Genomic DNA, 18,655 nt, shown 5'->3' with positions numbered 1-18,655 from the left:
AGGATAAAAAATAAAGAGTTTTATATAGATGTTATAAATTCTTTTATAAATTTTTTAATTTTTTTTTTAATAATATAAAATTTCAATCGCATCTATAATATATTCTTATCAAAAATCATCATAACAATATATTTAGAATATATATATATTTAGAATATATTGTTAAACTAAATTAGAGAAATATAAGGTAATTGATTATTGCATAGTTAGAAAAATATAAGATAATTGAATATTGCATAGTTAGAGACATAAAAGGTGAGACCAAAAAAATAGTTTAAGTCTAATGAAAGGGTCCAACAACTTTTCATAGGTAGATTTTTTAAAACTCCTTCCCTTTTAATAGTATAGATATTGTAATTTATTTTTTGTACATTCAATATTTTATATGATTCCAATTAATATCTTTGTGGAAATATTTATTTAAAAAGATGTTTAAAAATGTAATGATTATAGCATTAAATATTTTGGGATGATATTATGATTTTAAATAATATTTTAATTGTGATACAAGTAAAAAAATTTGTGTTTGCCAATGCCCGTGAAACAACAACCCTACAAAAGAATTGTCACCCATTTGGATTACTTCCAAATAATGTTCTTTCTATGCTTGGTAAATTCAATATATAAGCTTACAGTGAGTTGAATACTTTCATAAATATCAATGCCTAGTAGTCAATTTGAATAACAAAATTATAACATCCCGCTTTTTGGTATATGTGGAAAAATTTTAAAGAATTTATTTGGTTGTCTATGTCACCAAAATGCATTTACTTTTTCCGTCACACATCACTTTAGAACTCCTAATTAAGCGTGCTTGAGCTGGAATAGTGGAAGTATGATTCCCCTATCGGAAACTGATTTATGATACCGTGTGCGTGAAGCTAAAGCACGGGAAAAGATCATGTGGTGATTGCAGGGTAAAAAAATAATGATTTCGAGCCTTCGAAAAATTAACGCACTATCCTTCGGATGAGATGGACCCACAGACCGAGTGAGCGGGCGTGAGTGCCCCATTAGCCATAGCCTATTGAGGCGTTACAAGTGGTATCAGAGCTAGTTATCCATCTCGGTTCTGACCCGAGAGGCGTTTTGAGACCTCTCATGGTTCGCAATGGGAGCGCTGCGCTTTGGGAGTAGGGGTGAATTGTAACATCCCGATTTCTGGTATATGTGGAAAGGTTTAAGAGAATTGATTTGGCTACTTATGTCACCAAAGTGCACGTACCTTTTCTGACAGACATCCGTTTGGAACTGCAGGGTTAAGCGTGCTTTAGTTGGAGTAGTGAAAGGATATGTGACCTAACGAGAAGTGATTGGTGATACCGTGTGAGTGATCCAAAGAACGGAGAAAGGTCATGTGTTGATTGCATGGTCTATAAACTACTGTGTGAGTGAGTCCAAAGCACGGAGAAAGGTCATGTGTTGATTGCATGGTCTATAAACAATGATTTTGAGCCTTAAAAAAATTAACACATTGTCTGTCAGATGGGGTGGAGCCTACAGGCCGAGTGAGCGGGTTTGGGTTTGGATGGTACATTAGCCGTGGACGGTCGGAGCGTTACAAATAGTACAGTATACATGATGTGTGATCTAGTCAATTTTAATAAAAAAAATAGTATAGATGCAACGAAAAGACACGGAAATAACGAATAAAGAAAAAAATCATATTTTGATATTTCGTGCTCATATCAAGATTTTTGCCTTGTTATTCCCATCATCCGGTAACCACATGATGATCTACAAGAAAGGTGGCAGGTCTTTCTAATGCCTTCTTCCTTCATTCATTTTCTTTTAGTTGCGGTAGCTTATGCGCCAGCAAGATACAAACAACGAAGCCAAAGCAATACTAAAGGAGTGACAGAAAAGGTTGGGACAGTGTCTGCTACCGCAATGACTTTTCAAGATTTGGATGTGTTAAGGCTAGCCTCCCAAAACTCACTAAAATTATACTGTGGAATGGGGGCGGCTAATCTTTTTTCCGCCGCAAGGCTGGTCTTACGCAGCAGCCTCGAAGACCCCTGGTCCTGGAAGGCACATGAGTCCGAACGCTATGTTGAATGTGCGACCGACACTATGTAGGTACCAGTGCAGGTGAAGTGCCAGTCAGTCCTGAAACGGCGGCAACAGCGCGAGGAGTCAATGGCCGGACATATTGAGAAAGAGATTGTCTTAACAGAATATTTCTCATGATTTCATAGTGTACAACGCTGTTATAGACAGTTTAAGAAAAATGCAACCAAATTGATTAAACAAATGGTTAAGATAAAATAGACTTAACCAGAAATTTAAACTATACAATAATTCAATAATATGTGGAGGCAAGAAGAGGTTTGAAATACACATCTGGAAAAGACAATGATGAGTATCCTTACTTAGAGTATGTTGATTAGTACTGTAAAGTTGGAAACATGAAAGAGTTTCCAAAATCCATTCTTGACTTGATTTCTTACCGTGTGACAACCAGTCTCTAGAAGTTTGGTTCTTTCATGGAAAAAAATGACTGGAAGCAAAATATACATATGCATCTCTTATATATTAATTGAGAAACATTACAACATTGTTTTGTAGCCACGTGCCACCGTGAGGATAAAATTCAGAATTCTTAGAGAAATAGGTTGGTCCATCTTAACTTATATTATATTTTTTATTAAACTAACTATTCAATTAATAAATAGTATACAAAATAATATTCTTGCATTTTCCTTAAATAAAAGCTACAGAATTGCCTAATATGATTAAAGTATATATGATAATTAATGATTATGAATAATAAATATTGATAACAATTTTTGTATCTTAGCTCTTTTTATTTAATTTTATATTATTAAAAGATATTAAACAATCACATTAACCATATAATAATAAAAAAATTATATGTTATATTTCAGATATTAAAAACAACTAAAATTACTAAAAACGTTAAATGTCTCACATTAAAATTTTGTGATCAATGGTTGAACTTTTTGGTAATAACATGATACAAATTATCATAAATCGTATTAATATGAAGTCTCATTCACTAGACATTCATATTATATATTAAATATAGTTTAAAATTAAACTATATAATATAGAAATTTTTTTTAAATATGGTAATTTCTAAATTTGTATTGAAAAAGTATTGAAACCTTAATATTTTAATTTTGAAATTTGAATTCAAAAAATAGCACATTAGCAATTTGTGTTTATCAAATGAGTATGAATTCTCAATAATAAATATTTATATCAGAATATACTATATATTTATGTTCAAGTCAATAAAATTTAGTTATATACCATATAAAATAAATAAAATGATTGTTTTGATTAATCTACCAAAACATTATCGTAATACTGTTTTGATTTATGTGCTTATTCAAATTTAATTATATACATAAGACATAAATGCACAAAAATAAATAATAATATATAAAAAATATTTTTATATATAACATTCATTTCGTGTAATTGCGCGGGTCTTAAGCTATATTTATTATCACAAAAGGCCTTAGTCTTAAACTCTTAAGTATTTACTATAATTCTGTGGCAAACCCAACTTAAGTATGTACTAAGAACTTAAGGAATAGTATCATTGATAAGAACCCAACTTATTGCGGCAAATAAGTGCCATACGAACATGTCAACACCATAAGTGAACATTATAACCCTATGTTAGCCAATCAAAGATCAGAATTAGTGATTGAAATCATGAAGAAAAATGAATTCTGATACTGGTCCAAGTATAGATGATTGCAATCAAAAGTCATTGTTTGATTTGGATTTGAAGAGCTCATTGTGAATTAGAAAATTAAAATGGGGAAGAAGATCATGTTGGATTAAACAATCAACGAGAAACAACAACAAATCTAGGTCAAAAACAAGTGAAGATTGGGAATAAGAAAATAAAAGAAATTCTAATAAAACGAAGATCAATTGAATATAAAAATTGATGGAGTGTTGATTAATCGAAATATTCATGGTGATTTTTGTTGAAACAAAGCTCAAATTCAAGAGAATCAAAGAAAATTGAATAAAGAACTAATGCGGAAGCTTTCGGTTAGCTTTGCTGTCATATTGAGAAAGAAATTGTTGTAACAAAATTTGTATTATTGATTTCAGAAAGTGTAAAAGAAACCAAATTATAACTGAATGAATGGTGAAAGTAAAAGAGATTTAACCAAAGATTCAAATTATATATTGAGATGTTTTTGTTCAGGTAAAAAAGTATATGCATGCTTTAAGAACTATAACTAGAGCTTGACCCGCACACCCGTGCGGGTTTTAATTTTGAATTTTTTTAAAATTGATATTTGTTTTTCATAATTCGTATCATATATTTTAGATGTTTCACTATATAACTAAATGTATATTGGTTATTTGAGTATTTTAGGTTCCTATACATCATACATCACTATATTCTTTTTCAAAAATACAATACAATGATTTTATTGATGTAATTTTCTATTTACGTATCTAAAAGTTAAATATTTACGGATTTTATGGCTTATAATGAAGGCTATTAATCACCCACATTTGATGGAGAATATTCTTAGTATTTATAACTAAATCGTATATAGCTGAAAATTCTAACTAAAAGGAAATTTGATATAATGGTGAATCAAACGAAGATAAATGGGAGGGATTAGTGATAATCAAAATTTTAGGAATTTGTTAGGAAATTTTTATATGGAAATTAGTGTTTATTATGAGTATTGAATATATGTGTTAAATTTGATTTATTACTGGTTATCTATATAACAACAATATAATGTTTACATATTTACCTTTGGTCTGATTAGTTAATATTTTCTTATATTTAAAATTTTGTATAAATAAGAGAAAAGATAACAAAAATAGATTACAAAAAAGGTTATACCAAAAAAACAAAACCAGTGAATTACTTAAACGGTATACTTTAGACAATCTAATCTATTAAAATAGAGTCATTTTTTTTATCTACTATACAAAAGTCATAGTAAGTCCATTTTATTAGTTACATGATAAAATATGACATAATAATCCAAAAACAATTAATTATAAATTAGTTCTAACTATAAATTTAAATTTTATTTTTAGTTATAACAAATATGTTAAGAGAAAATCTAACAAAATCTTACTAAACTTTTAATTTTTTTTAATTAAATAAAGCATAAAATAATTTCGTAATTAATAATTTATTATTATTTTAAAATTCATATTAATTAAGTTTTATTATAAAACAAAAAATAAAAATATATAATGTTTTTATAAATTTTGTTATAATCTATATTAATTAAAATAGAAGTATTATATAAATTAAATATGATAAAATTATATTAGTTTGGTAAATTAACCTACTTACTTTTGAAAATACTTTCATTTGATTAAATTATTATCTGCCATTTAAACGAGTTTAAATTTGTTAACTATGTAATATTCTTATACATAAAATAAAGTTATTAACATATGTTAAACTTTTTTATTCGACTACTATATATTTTCAAACCAAATCAAACTCTAATATTAATGATAATATTAACATTTAACATTTTTAAAATAAAAAATACCCGCACGAATGTGCGGGTTAAACTCTAGTTAATCACTAAAACATGACAGGATAAAAGCCTTTGGTCAAAAAATAAAAATAAATCAGGACCGGTTGTCTATTGCATCAAAATACTTACAATCAAAATATAAAAATATGTGCATATGAATTAAGAGGCCGTGTATTGTATACACGTTTTGATAGTGTAAACATTAAAAAATATTCAGAATATAAAGCTTTGTAATAAATTTTAAAATTATATGATATTACATCGGCTCATATAATAGTTGATCATCATGCTGTTATTGGGTTTCGGCTAGATCTATTAACAAAGGTTCGTTGAAATTTTATTTTTTAGTTATATGATAAAAAAAATTTAATTAAGATTGAGTGGCACAAGTTGGTAAATATTTAGAAAAAAACAGGGCTATTTCAAATATGTACTTCAGTTTTAATAGTTTAGATATATTTTGTATTCATTTTCATTTATAATATATTTTGTGCTTACAATACAACTTTTTAATTTATCTTAAATAACAGAAAATACATAAAATGGTATACAGTATTCTTTTCATATCTATTCTAAATACCATATCTAGTAGAAACGCTGGAGATAGGCATGAATGGGAAATGAATTAGTGAAATGTGTTTATAATCTTACTGAATTTTTTTTAAAAGAAAAGCCAACAAAAATCAATTTTAGTATAACCAACTTAAATAAACTGTTTAACATTTGCACCCCAAAAAGAAACTTAAATAAACTGAAATTCATTAAAACATTTATAGGCATATATATATATATATATTGCAAATACCTTAAACAAAAAAGATATACTCATATGATACAAATCTACTTTTATTAATTATTGTTTTTTTTTAAATTTAAAATTTATTATGTATATATATAACTGAATTCATTTTCAAACTGAACCAAACCATACTTTTTTTTCCCTCTTCTTGGGTTAACATGCATTATGTGGTTTTACTCTTACACCAGATCGTTCACCTTTGCCTCTTTTATAAAATGAAGTAGTACTTAGTAGAACTAAGAAAATACCAATGCAAAGTGAAGCCAAGGAGAAATCAGCAAAGGGTGTCTTCAAACCATTTCTGAAACTTGGTCATCTCCTTAGAAGGCAAAGCAGCCAAGACATAAACACCTTTACTATCTCCATCAATGTCTGGAAACAGCAAAACTATGTCTTTCCGATGGTACACAACGGGACAGCAATACTTTGGCTTTCCCCATGGATATTCAACCTCCGCAAATCCCAGTTTCCACCACGATGAAACCAAAACATCCCCATGTGGAAACCCTTTGTACATCTCTCCCCAATCTATAGCGGATCTGGCATACTCATCCGTTATCCGATTTGCACCTTCTCCTACCATTTCCACAATCGTCCCAAACGGTTCTTCGAGCAATGCCTTTCGTTTCGCCTTTCCGTACGCCGTTAAAACCGCGTTTCCCGTGTACGAAGAGGGAAGCTGAGGATCCAGCCTCCCTCTGATGTCCACCGCGTAAAGAATGGTTGATTCTTTTTCAAGATCATCCACCTCTTCTTCTTCTACTAAAGAGAGTGCCTTGCACCTCCAAACCAAAGCGGTAACGACGTTGAAGCCCGTCACACGAACACAAACACTACTAACACTCTCCGAGGCCTTCTCTTTGAGCCTCGAGATTTGTTGAGAGGATAGCTTGAAGATGTTGAAATCTAAGTGCTCAGAAGTGGCTTCGAAGACTGTTGTGTCCGAGTCTTGGAGTTGGACAAGCTCGTGGTGTGGGAATGTGACACGTGGTGGAGTACGAGCTTTGAGAAGAGTACGGTCGTTGCAAGGTGGTGTTGATAAGGGCTTATCACTTAGTAGAGAGGCTAAGTTGTCTAGAAATGTTTTGAAACTAAGTCCATCGAACGTTGTATGGTTTGTTGAGATTCCCATTGCAAATCCACCGCACTTGAATGATGTCACCTGCCAAAAAATTTTAAATTCTAAGATCTCCGTAATTCAATTATATGGACAACACCTAAGAAATGTTTTCACTTGTAAACAACATTTTCCCTAGTTAGTTATAATTTACTGGAAATTTATCGTAGTATTAGCTAAGTGCCCTGGGGCATAGCTGGCACAAATCCTCGGAATATGATTATAGCAGACAAGAGTAACCCACATAATAACTCTATATTTAGTCATCGTATACATGCGTACTAAAAGATGTAGACAATGACTAGTTCCTACTACCACATACGTTCATTAACTAGTTTCTTTAGAAAATGATTACATAACTGGGCAATAAGTAAGTATATCAAACAGAATGATGTCACTTTAATTCGGATTGCTTTATGTTTGGTGGGATTCAGTAAATGAGCAACCAATAAAGCCAGCGTTTTAACCTTACGCGGCACAAGTAGATTTATGTTGCAATCATATATATCATACAGTTTTATTAACACTAACAACTAAATAAATTGAAGGTAAAGCATTTTAATAGTTCCTTAATTTTGATAATTTTATATATGTTATTGTGTAAACCTCGATTATTGTGTTGGTTGAAAACATATACTTAGTCTTTCTATGACATCTTTCTATGACATCTTCTAGTTTCAAGTTTAAACATACAAAAGAAGCAAATATCTCTGTCAGAGATTTTGTGCACTGGAAGAATTGCAAACTTATTTGGCATATCATCTGTGTGCAGGAGAAACTGTAACATGTCCGAATATATATATATATATATATACGTCACATGTTACTTGTTTACATGTTTTGTTATACTTGAATGATTAAATTATATATATGTCACATGTTACTTGTTTACATGTTTCGTCATACTTGACTTATTATATAGTCTGTTAGAGATTTGAGTAGGCTTAGGAATAGATCTCTAAAGAGGTTTTTGATATGTCTATGAGTTTTGTTTGAGTCATCCAAGAACTCACGATCTTGTTTTCTTATCAAAGGCTAACGTTCTTTAAAACGCTCTGATTATTAAAAAAAAAAGTATTTGTTTGAATAATATTTTAAGTCTGTTTAAAAATAACGATGATAAAACCAATTAGGAAAAATCCATAATTGCCTAAATTCTGTATTTCAGAACAGATTTTAATAGTTCAGATAAACTAAGAATCCGAAACTTTGATATATTTGTACACAAGTATTAAATGTACATATGTTTATTCGTAACTACTAATTTAACTTCTGGCTACCTCCCTTTTGTGCTTGGATCAAGTATTTTATAAGATTCTAAGGAAGTTCTCTCCACAAAAAAAAAACAAAGTGATTTGGAAAAGTACGTATAGCTAGGTGTAGGAAGCAAACGTTGGTTACCTGAAAAGCAAACAATGGTTGATCATCTTTAGGCAAAGATTGAAGCTGACTTGTAACCAGTTCAGCAAAAGCTGGATTTGGATAAACCAAATCTCCAAGTTCCTCCAAAGTGTACTCACTCTCAGCCGTTACAAACCCAGCTCCGGCACCGTTACAGTCAATATTCAGTCTTCCAGAGCTAGGGTTCAGGCGAAGTCTCCCGGCCAAAAACTCGTAAACGTCCATTGCTCTCACCAACGCCATTCTCAGCATCTCCGACACAATCTCCGGAGGATAATCTTTGTTAGGTCGGAAGAAATGAACCGTTTGGACATCAAAGTTGAGAATTTGGTCGACATTGGACAAGAACATAGATTTGCTCTCATGGGTTAAAGTTTCTTCGGATGGGAAAATGAGATATGATTCTTTGATCGTCACTTTGAGATTTTGAAGAAGCAATGATGAACATTCTTGGTAGGAAGCACCCATTTTTCCGATCTCTCTCTCTCTAAATTAATTGTGTTTTGAGTGAGTTTGTATTTTTGGGTTTGAAGCTTAATCTATATTATATAGAATAACAAATGGTGAGAGATGGTTATTTGCATGTAAATTATAGTATAAAATTATCCATGGTTAGTAATATGGATCCCACAATCAATGTGTTTACTTACAAGCGTAAGATTTGATACCGGAGTTACAAGCAGTTTCGGGATACGTCGACGTCAGCTTTGTCAAACCACATTGAAACGTTTTTCTTTAAAAGCAAAAAATTGTCACTGATGTTACTTTTTCCGTTGTGTTTATGGATTTGGGTATAGTGATGGGCTCGCTTTGGTAGGTGTGAGGTAGGGTTGATTATTTATTTAAGGATTTGATAGAGGAGAGGCTTGATATGTCGGTTTTAGCTACATATAATGCATGTGATCAGCCTTTTTCGAGTCAAAATTTGACTTCATTTGCAGTTTATGGAATAACAAGTTTTTTTCAACATTTAATTTGCCGCATTTTATTACGGTTAACAAAAAAAAAATTATCAAGTTTTTCCTTCACAATTAGGCTCATTGTTGGCCAACACGTTTTTTCTCTGCAGATGATAAGAGCCTTTCACCGGTCGTCCAAACCATTCAAGCCTATGTCGATTACCTCTATTTCTATTCATATAGAGTTTCTTTTCTTGGTTTTTGCTAAATATTCATACAGAGTTTATAGTTACTTTTAGCTTATACTCCAATTTTCTTATATGTTGGTGCTTTTTTGTCTATCTCTTCATGGTTAATGTCAACCATATTTTACATTTAATTCTGCAATATTTTATGTATATTGTGACAATAAAAAAACGTCGTACTTGTAAATTAGCTAATTAGATTTTTGATAATTGTAATTTTCCTTTTCCAATTAGTTTTGACACATCAACATTTCTTATATATTTTTCAAAAAAAAATCGAATATCATTATATTTTAAGATGATTAGAATAATAATTTTTAAGTAACCTAGTCAAAATATTTTGAAGTCTAGAATATTTTAGAGATTTTTTTTTGAATAACCAGGAGGTGATCCCCCAGACCAAATGCAACAGTGATGATACCGAGATATAGCATAAACATGCGTTCCTAACGAGAATTAAACTCGGAAGTCGGAACACAATAAAAATGATTCTAGCGGTAAACCAATAACATAACGTATCGTTGGTACTTTAGAGAAATAGAACATATGTTTGAGGTTTAGAAACACTTTACCGAATATATTTGTTTAACATTCTTGTACTATATATATATATATATATATATATATATATATATATATATATATATATATATATATATATATATATATATATATATATAATATTAGTGTAAATCAACTATAATTTTTATAATTCTAAATACTATAAGATATTAAACAAAATTATTAATATAAATCTGGGGGGAAAAACAGTTAACGGACGGCGACGGCGATGGCGATCAATTTCTAGGTTTCGATGAAGTTTCGTGAATGGGATCCGGGGACTGGAGGTGCTAAAGGAATCTCGGATCATTACTATGGGTGCTTAGAGGCGAATCGCAAAGGATTCAAAGGATCTGATACTACAGATACGATTGAGATCAGACGAGATCTCGGAAAAAATGGAAAATTGGGAATTGAGGGATTTTGGTATTTACTGCGAGCTAGCTCTCGAGTTTGTTTCTTCGAAGATTGGTCGATAGTATCTCAACTACGGAATCTCCAACGTGTGATTCTAAACCAAAAAGAGGAAGTAGTTGGTTTGGAGATTAAGGAAAAGTATTACAGATCTGCTTTGCTCCGACTTTGGAAGGTATTGATCGTATGGCAGATTCATACGTATCATGACGGGGTGGGACTTCTCAGAGAAGAGATCTGTGGAATCAATCAGATAATTTGGCATTTAATTGGCTTAGATTGGTGGCGTGGGGTGGAGGAGATACCCTTAGTCTATATAAAGAGGATTGATACTGAGGTTTTTATCATACTTTCAATATCAAGTTCTATCAATTCTCTTTTTCATTTGGAAGTTTTTGGTGTTTTGGGTCTTCTGATTGTGATGTCTCAAAGTCAGCTTTTGGGCAAATCTGGTGAATTGAAGAATGCGGAGGGTACTAGGAAGAGGTTGAAGATATCGGTTCCCCACTTTGACAACACGGAGCTTATCAAACAGTATGATAAGACCATTATTGGCAGATGTATGAATCCGGCAGCGCAGGACGTGAAGGCTCTTATTGTGATGCTTCCCAAGATATGGAAGGTGGAGGATCGTGTAGCGGGCACTGATCTGGGGCTGGGAAAGTTTCAGTTTGATTTCGTGGAGGAGGAAGATATTGAGACAGTTCTCAAGTCTCAGCCTTTCCATTTTGACTATTGGATGGTTGCGTTAGCCCGATGGCAGCCAAAAATGCCACGGGATTTCCCAGCTGCAATTCCGTTCTGGATCAAAATCTTGGGGGTTCCTTTGGAGTTCTGGGATGCTCCAACTTTTCAGAGCATTGGTGATGCGTTAGGAGAGACTGTGGAGGTCGATCTTGACTATGGCAGAATCAAGGTGATAATTGACGCTACCAAGGAGTTGAGTTTCGATACAACAGTGGACTTTATTGGAGGAGAGTTTCACGAAGGGGATGAAGCGTTTATTTCATTGAAATATGAAAAGCTTTTTGGTTTTTGTGAGACATGTCTTAGTCTCTCTCACAGCGTGGACTACTGTCCGTTTACTGTGAAGAGTCCTCAGAAGAAGAAGGAGGTTCGCGCGCTACCGATCAGTAGACAAGAAGATCGTGCTAGGAGCTACAAGGGTGTGGTGATCAATGGAGATGGGGGACAGCATGGCAAGGGAAGGGAATATCGCGAGTATCTCGGTAAGGGTAAGGGGAAGATGTACGAGGAGCAAGAGACAAAATGGGTAAAGGTTCCAGAGAAAGGAAGTGCTAGGTATCACTCAAACCGCACAAGCTACAGAGGAGACGAGGATGGCTCACGACTCAGGAGCTCTCGTAGCGATCGATCACGAGGTTACACTGCAGAGGAACGTACAAGGCCGCATCGGGGGGCGCGGCGTGGATCAAGCCCAAGAGCGGGGGTCGGAGAGGAGGCTCGGGAGGAGGGAGAGATTCCACAGAAGGGCCAGGGTAGCGCTTCGAGAACTGTTCTAGAGACTTCACTTCCGCTACCGCAACAGGACAGCTCAGCTATCATCCTTGCGGAGGTTAATAAGGTACCATTGATTCCTGAGAGTGAAGAAAATGGATTAGATGTGGTGAATGATTTGTTAGGAGAGAACATTGTTGATGGTGAGGATGATGGTATGGAATTAGATGAGGAAAGTGTTAACGTAGTGGGAAATGAAGAGGATAGTGATGATGGTTTTAATAATCTAACTGATGGGGATGTGGGGGTGGAAGGGAACAATGATAAGATTCCAGAAGAATCGCATGAACTTGACGAGGAGGCTATACAGCCTGAGGTAGCTGAGGGGAAGGAACAAATTCCTGGAGAAGTGGATAAGAAGAAGGTGGTGCGCAAGAGTTTGTTTAAGTCTTCTGCTATTGCAGGGGGTTCTACTAAGGCAAGAATGGTCCAAGCCCTTGTTGCCACCCGCAAGCGCACAGTCAGTAAAACTGCACCTCGTCATGGAGAAGGAGCAAAACAACAGGAGGAGAAGGGTCCCTCAAACCCCAAACCTAATGTAACCAAAGTTTAGAAGTTCCATGAAGATACAAGAAGTGGAGCGGGTATGCGAGCAGTTGGTGTGCTCTATTTTTAATTTCCAATTTGTCTTTCAGTTTAATAAGCTCTATGAGCATATGATTTGGGTTTTTTTTGGTTTAATGTTTGGTCCTATTTGTTCCCTGTGTTTTATTGGCTTGCCCTACGAGGGATTGAATTGGAATAGAATGAGACTCTTTGGTTTTTGGTTTTGGTGTGGAGGTGACTGTGGTTCTTGTGTTCTTACTCTTACGGTTTTCAAGAAACAGACACCATGTTTGCAAGGTGGATTTTATTTAGAGGAGTTACTGTGTTTGGTCCCATTAAACCAAGCACAGATATCAAAAGTGTATATGGAGGCAATTGTTTTGGTGGAGATTGAACAACACGAAAGCAGGATGGTCTTAATTTTGTTTATGGTTTGGTCTTATAATTGGTTTTTTATACGAATGCAATGGTGCTCCTCTGTGGAATTTTTTCAATTATGGGAATCAGGGAATTAGGCTCAGGAGGTCCAACAAATATGGAGGGGTGAGGCTATATTTTTACGAAGAGTTTTGGTGATACAATATTATATGTTTATGAAGTTTTTATACGTCTCACAAGGCACACATAAGAGTTGGTACTTTCTCATGTTTAATAGAAAAAGGAGTTTAATTATATGTATTTTTCGGGGAAGGATTTCAGAGGTTACACGGGTGTTACAAACCTTTGATGATCAAGAGCTAAATTGGAGTGGTGTGGAGAGCACCTGGATACATGGGAGAGGGGAGAATATTTTCAATATATATATATTATTTGGGGCCGTTTGGTTCATGATACAAATTATATACTCGTATATAATGAAATATCAGTTTTCTGTCGAGTGCAGTATGGTTACCCAGGGTTTCTTCACACCCGATAATCTAGCTCTAAGGAGTTTTTTTCCAAATGGTTTTTATGATAGTATTGAGTTGGAATTGTAGAGGTGCGGGAAGTCACTGGACAATTAGTTATTTACGGGAAATATGGCATAAACATAGACCGGATTTTTTGTTTCTCTCTGAGACAAAACAAGATTTAGTTTACCTGCAGGGTCTTCAGTCTCATTTTGGTTATGACAATTTAGTTACAGTGGACCCGGTTGGTGCGAGTGGAGGTTTGGCGTTGTTTTACAATAATGAATACCAGGTTGATATTCTATATACTAGTAATCGTATGATTGATGTTGAAACTTTGGCCCTTGGAAAAAAAGTTTATATGACCTTTGTTTATGGAGAGCCGGTTCAACAGTTACGGGATCAAGTTTGGGAACGGTTAACAAGGTATGGCCTAGCAAGGTCAGAGCCGTGGTTTATTATTGGAGATTTGAATGAGATAACTGGGAATCATGAAAAAGATGGAGGGGCCATACGAAGTGCAGGATCTTTTGTACCGTTTAATGACATGATTAGGAATACTGGACTTTTGGAGTTCCCGGTCCGAGGAAATCAGATGTCCTGGCAAGGAAGAAGGAAACAAGGAAAAAAGAAAAAAGTTATGGTTCGGTGCCGGTTGGATCGAGCTTTAGCAAACGAAGATTGGCATACACTTTTTCCATGCTCTTACACAGAATATTTGAGAATGGTGGGGTCCGATCATCGACCGGTGGTAGCTTTTCTGGACAATAAAATAACAAGACGGAGGGGACAATTTCGGTTTGACAAGAGATGGATTGGACAAGAAGGCTTATTGGACTCGATTGCAAGAGGGTGGGGTGAATCCTCAGAGGCGAATCCGGGGGATTTCGTTTCAAAAATCACAAACTGCCGTCATGAGATCTCTACATGGCGGAAGAATAATCCACCTTATGGGAAAGAGAAAATTGGAGAACTCCAGAAAGCACTTGAAGAAGTCCAAACGGATAATGCTAGAACCCAAGAAGATATTCTAGAGGTCTCAAGGAAGTTACAGGAAGCTTATAAGGATGAGGAAGAGTACTGGCAACAGAAGAGTCGTAATATGTGGCACACTTCTGGGGATCTCAATACAAAATTCTATCATGCTCTAACAAAACAACGTCGTGCTCGTAATAGAATTGTGGGTCTATATGATTCTGATGGAAACTGGATAATTGAGGAGCAGGGGGTCGAAAAGGTGGCAGTGGATTATTTTGAAGATCTGTTTCAGACAACAACTCCTACTGGTTTTGATGATTTTTTAGATGAGATTACACCCTCAATTACACCACAAATGAATCAACGGCTTGTTCGGTTGGCAACTGAGGAGGAAGTTCGACAGGCTTTATTCATGATGCATCCGGAGAAAGCTCCTGGGCCGGATGGAATGACGGCTCTCTTTTTTCAACACTCATGGCATATAATAAAAAAGGATCTATTGGAAATGGTCAATAGTTTTTTGGCATCGGGAAATTTGGACACAAGGTTAAACACTACAAATATTTGTCTGATTCCTAAGAAGGAGAGACCCACAAGGATGACTGAACTCAGACCTATCAGCTTATGTAATGTAGGATACAAGATTATATCTAAGGTATTATGTCAAAGATTAAAGGTCTGTCTTCCATCACTGATCTCGGAGACGCAATCGGCTTTTGTGCCTGGACGATTAATATCAGATAATATTCTTATAGCTCAGGAGATGTTCCATGGTTTGCGAACTAATAAATCGTGCCAGGACAAATTTTTGGCAATAAAAACGGATATGAGCAAAGCTTATGACAGAGTTGAATGGATCTTTATCCAAGAATTACTAACCAAGATGGGATTCGGCCAGCATTGGATCCATTTAATGATGGAATGCATTTCCTCGGTTCAGTATAAGGTTTTATTGAATGGGCAACCAAAAGGACATATAATACCACAGAGGGGATTACGTCAGGGGGACCCTCTATCCCCTTATCTGTTTATTATGTGTACGGAAGCATTGGTCGCAAATATTAAAAAGGCAGAACGAAATAAGCAACTAACGGGTCTAAAGGTTGCTAGGGCCTGCCCCCCAATTTCCCATTTATTATTTGCAGACGATAGCCTTTTCTTTTGCAAAGCTCAGAAGGAAGAATGTCAGACAATTCTTAGGATTCTCAAGGAATATGAAGGGGCTTCAGGACAACAAATAAATTTTGAAAAATCTTCGATTCAATTTGGACACAAGATTGCAGAAGCTACACGACAGGAAGTTCGAGATATCTTAGGTATACATAATTTAGGAGGAATGGGGTCTTATTTGGGCATCCCAGAAAATCTGGGAGGATCAAAGGTGCAAGTTTTTGGATTTGTTCAGGAGCGTCTAAATAGCAGAGTAAATGGTTGGACTTTTAAGTTTTTCACCAGAGGGGGTAAGGAAGTGATTATAAAATCCGTGGTTACAGCCTTACCAAACAATGTGATGTCATGCTTTCGAATTCCCAAAACGGTAATGAAGAAATTAGTTAGTGCTGTAGCACAATTCTGGTGGAGTCCAGGGGGTAACAAGAGAGGTATGCATTGGAAATCATGGGACAAACTGTGTAGCTCTAAGGACGATGGAGGTTTGGGATTCAAAGATCTCACAGATTTTAATACAGCTATGCTTGGGAAACAATTTTGGAGATTAATGGACAAACCGAATACTTTATTTTCTCGTGTATTCAAAGGGAGATATTTCAGGAATGCTTCACCCCTGGAACCCATTAGATCATACTCGTCATCTTATGGTTGGCGTAGTATTGTCTCTGCTAGATCTCTGGTTAGCAAAGGACTAATCAAAAGGGTGGGAACAGGATCATCTATATCAGTATGGAATGATCCTTGGCTTCCATCCACTCGCCCGAGACCAGCAAATAAAAATCAACACAATCTTTACCCGGACCTAACAGTGGATGCTCTCATTGATGGAACATCACGATCATGGAACCTACAGGTTATTCGGGCTCTAGTGGATCCGCAAGATGTGAAAATTATTCAAAGTATTCCTATCAGTAGATCTCATCTAGAAGACCGGAATGGATGGCATTTTACAAACAATGGTAAATACACGGTTAAATCTGGCTATGAAGTGGAACGAGTATATCCGGATAGAGAAATAATGCCACCCCAGTTTGGCCCTTCGATAACACCTTTGAAGGCGTTTTGTTGGAAGTTACGCTGCCCACCCAAGTTGAAACATTTTTTATGGCAACTATTGACGGGATGTATAGCGGTTAAGAAAAATTTGAGGTCAAGAGGAATGCAAGGAGATACTGTTTGTGACCGATGTGGTGCTCCCGAGGAATCAGCTAATCATGTGTTTTTTGAATGTCCACCGACAGTTCAGGTCTGGGCACTTTCACGGATCCCGATGAATCCAGATATTTTTCCCACTCAATCTTTGTTTACCAATATGGATCATTTATTTTGGAGAGTTTCTCCTGAAATGGAGGATCATTCATTTGCTTGGATTCTCTGGTATATATGGAAAGGTAGAAACAACAAAGTTTTTAGCAATTTGGATATGGACCCGAGAGATACTCTCAAACTGGCAGAAACGGAATCGTTACTTTGGGTGGAAGCACAAAATTCTCAGGCTCAAGACATGGAACGCACCCAAATTCATGTATCTTCGATAATAACGAGTATACCAGGTAGATGGTGTTTTATAGACGGATCTTGGAAAAAATGAGGATAGTTTTTCAGGACAAGGATGGTATAGTACCCTGGAAGGCTACGATGGACTAATGGGAGCAAGGAACACGAGAGCGAGTCAGTCGCCACTACACTCAGAGATAGAGGCCCTTATATGGGCAATGGAATGTATGAGGAATCTTAGACAAGCATGGGTTACTTTTGCAACGGATAGTGCTCAATTGGTGAAGATGGTGTCGGAACCAGAAGAGTGGCCAGCCTTTGCAAGCTATTTGGAAGACATAAAAGTTTTAAAGAGGAGTTTCAACAGCTCAGAGATCATTCATATACCACGGACACAGAACTCAAAGGCGGACAGTCTCGCACGCAGTGCAAGAAAGCAACCGTCGTTTGTCGTCCATATGGATGCAGAGCTACCGGAATGGTTCGCAGAGTCTACATGAATCTGTTTTGTTTGCTGACAAAAAAAAAAAAAAAAAAAAATATAAATCTGGGAATAATGTAAAAAGAAAAATCTTAGTATAAAATAAATAAGAAAATCGCAAAAAATTATCGAAATGTAACTTAAAGGTAGAACAATTGTTACTGTTTGGAATATGATTCATAATTTTGTTTATCGCTCGTAAATTTTGGATAATGGTTTTGGTGATGACGAAGCTACAAAAAATGAAAATGCACATTAACTTCAAAAAGGAAGTAGTCGTGGTCTGTGAAGAGGTAGAGACATCAAAAACCATTCAAGTTATCATTCAAATAACTAAGCAAATTATCATTCATGTTTTTAAGAATCTTAGTTTTGTAATCAAAAGCTAAAAACTAAAAAATCAAAAAAATATTTTAATTAGTTTCTAATTACGAACGGTTATTACATACGTTTCATGTTTTTCGTGTGATAGAGATATAGTCGAATCCAAATTCGATAATGGAGTGGAGCGGTTTCCCAATTGTCCTGCTACTACATCGTCCAATCTCTGTTATGGGCAGGGACCGACGCGTATACAACATTACGTGTGTTCCCTACTGATTATTGATTTTTCTTAAGCAGCTGAA

General features: G+C 35.0%; 1 protein-coding gene across 1 annotated transcript; it reads right to left on the bottom strand.

Annotated features, from left to right (window-relative positions):
* Window positions 1-6,429: 6,429 nt before the first annotated feature.
* On the bottom strand, window positions 6,430-9,368 carry LOC106404973 (omega-hydroxypalmitate O-feruloyl transferase). Its single transcript, XM_013845601.3, has 2 exons — window positions 8,831-9,368; window positions 6,430-7,474 (listed from the first exon to the last, which is right to left on the bottom strand). Exons 1-2 carry the CDS (start codon window positions 9,296-9,298, stop codon window positions 6,587-6,589), a joined length of 1,356 nt encoding a protein of 451 aa, XP_013701055.1. The 5' UTR covers window positions 9,299-9,368; the 3' UTR covers window positions 6,430-6,586.
* Between the last annotated feature and the right edge of the window lie 9,287 nt (window positions 9,369-18,655).

The sequence above is a fragment of the Brassica napus genome, chromosome A2 (assembly GCF_020379485.1).
Source record: "Brassica napus cultivar Da-Ae chromosome A2, Da-Ae, whole genome shotgun sequence".
NCBI classification, from domain to species: domain Eukaryota; kingdom Viridiplantae; phylum Streptophyta; class Magnoliopsida; order Brassicales; family Brassicaceae; genus Brassica; species Brassica napus.
This window is presented reverse-complemented; position numbering and strand designations above follow the sequence as displayed.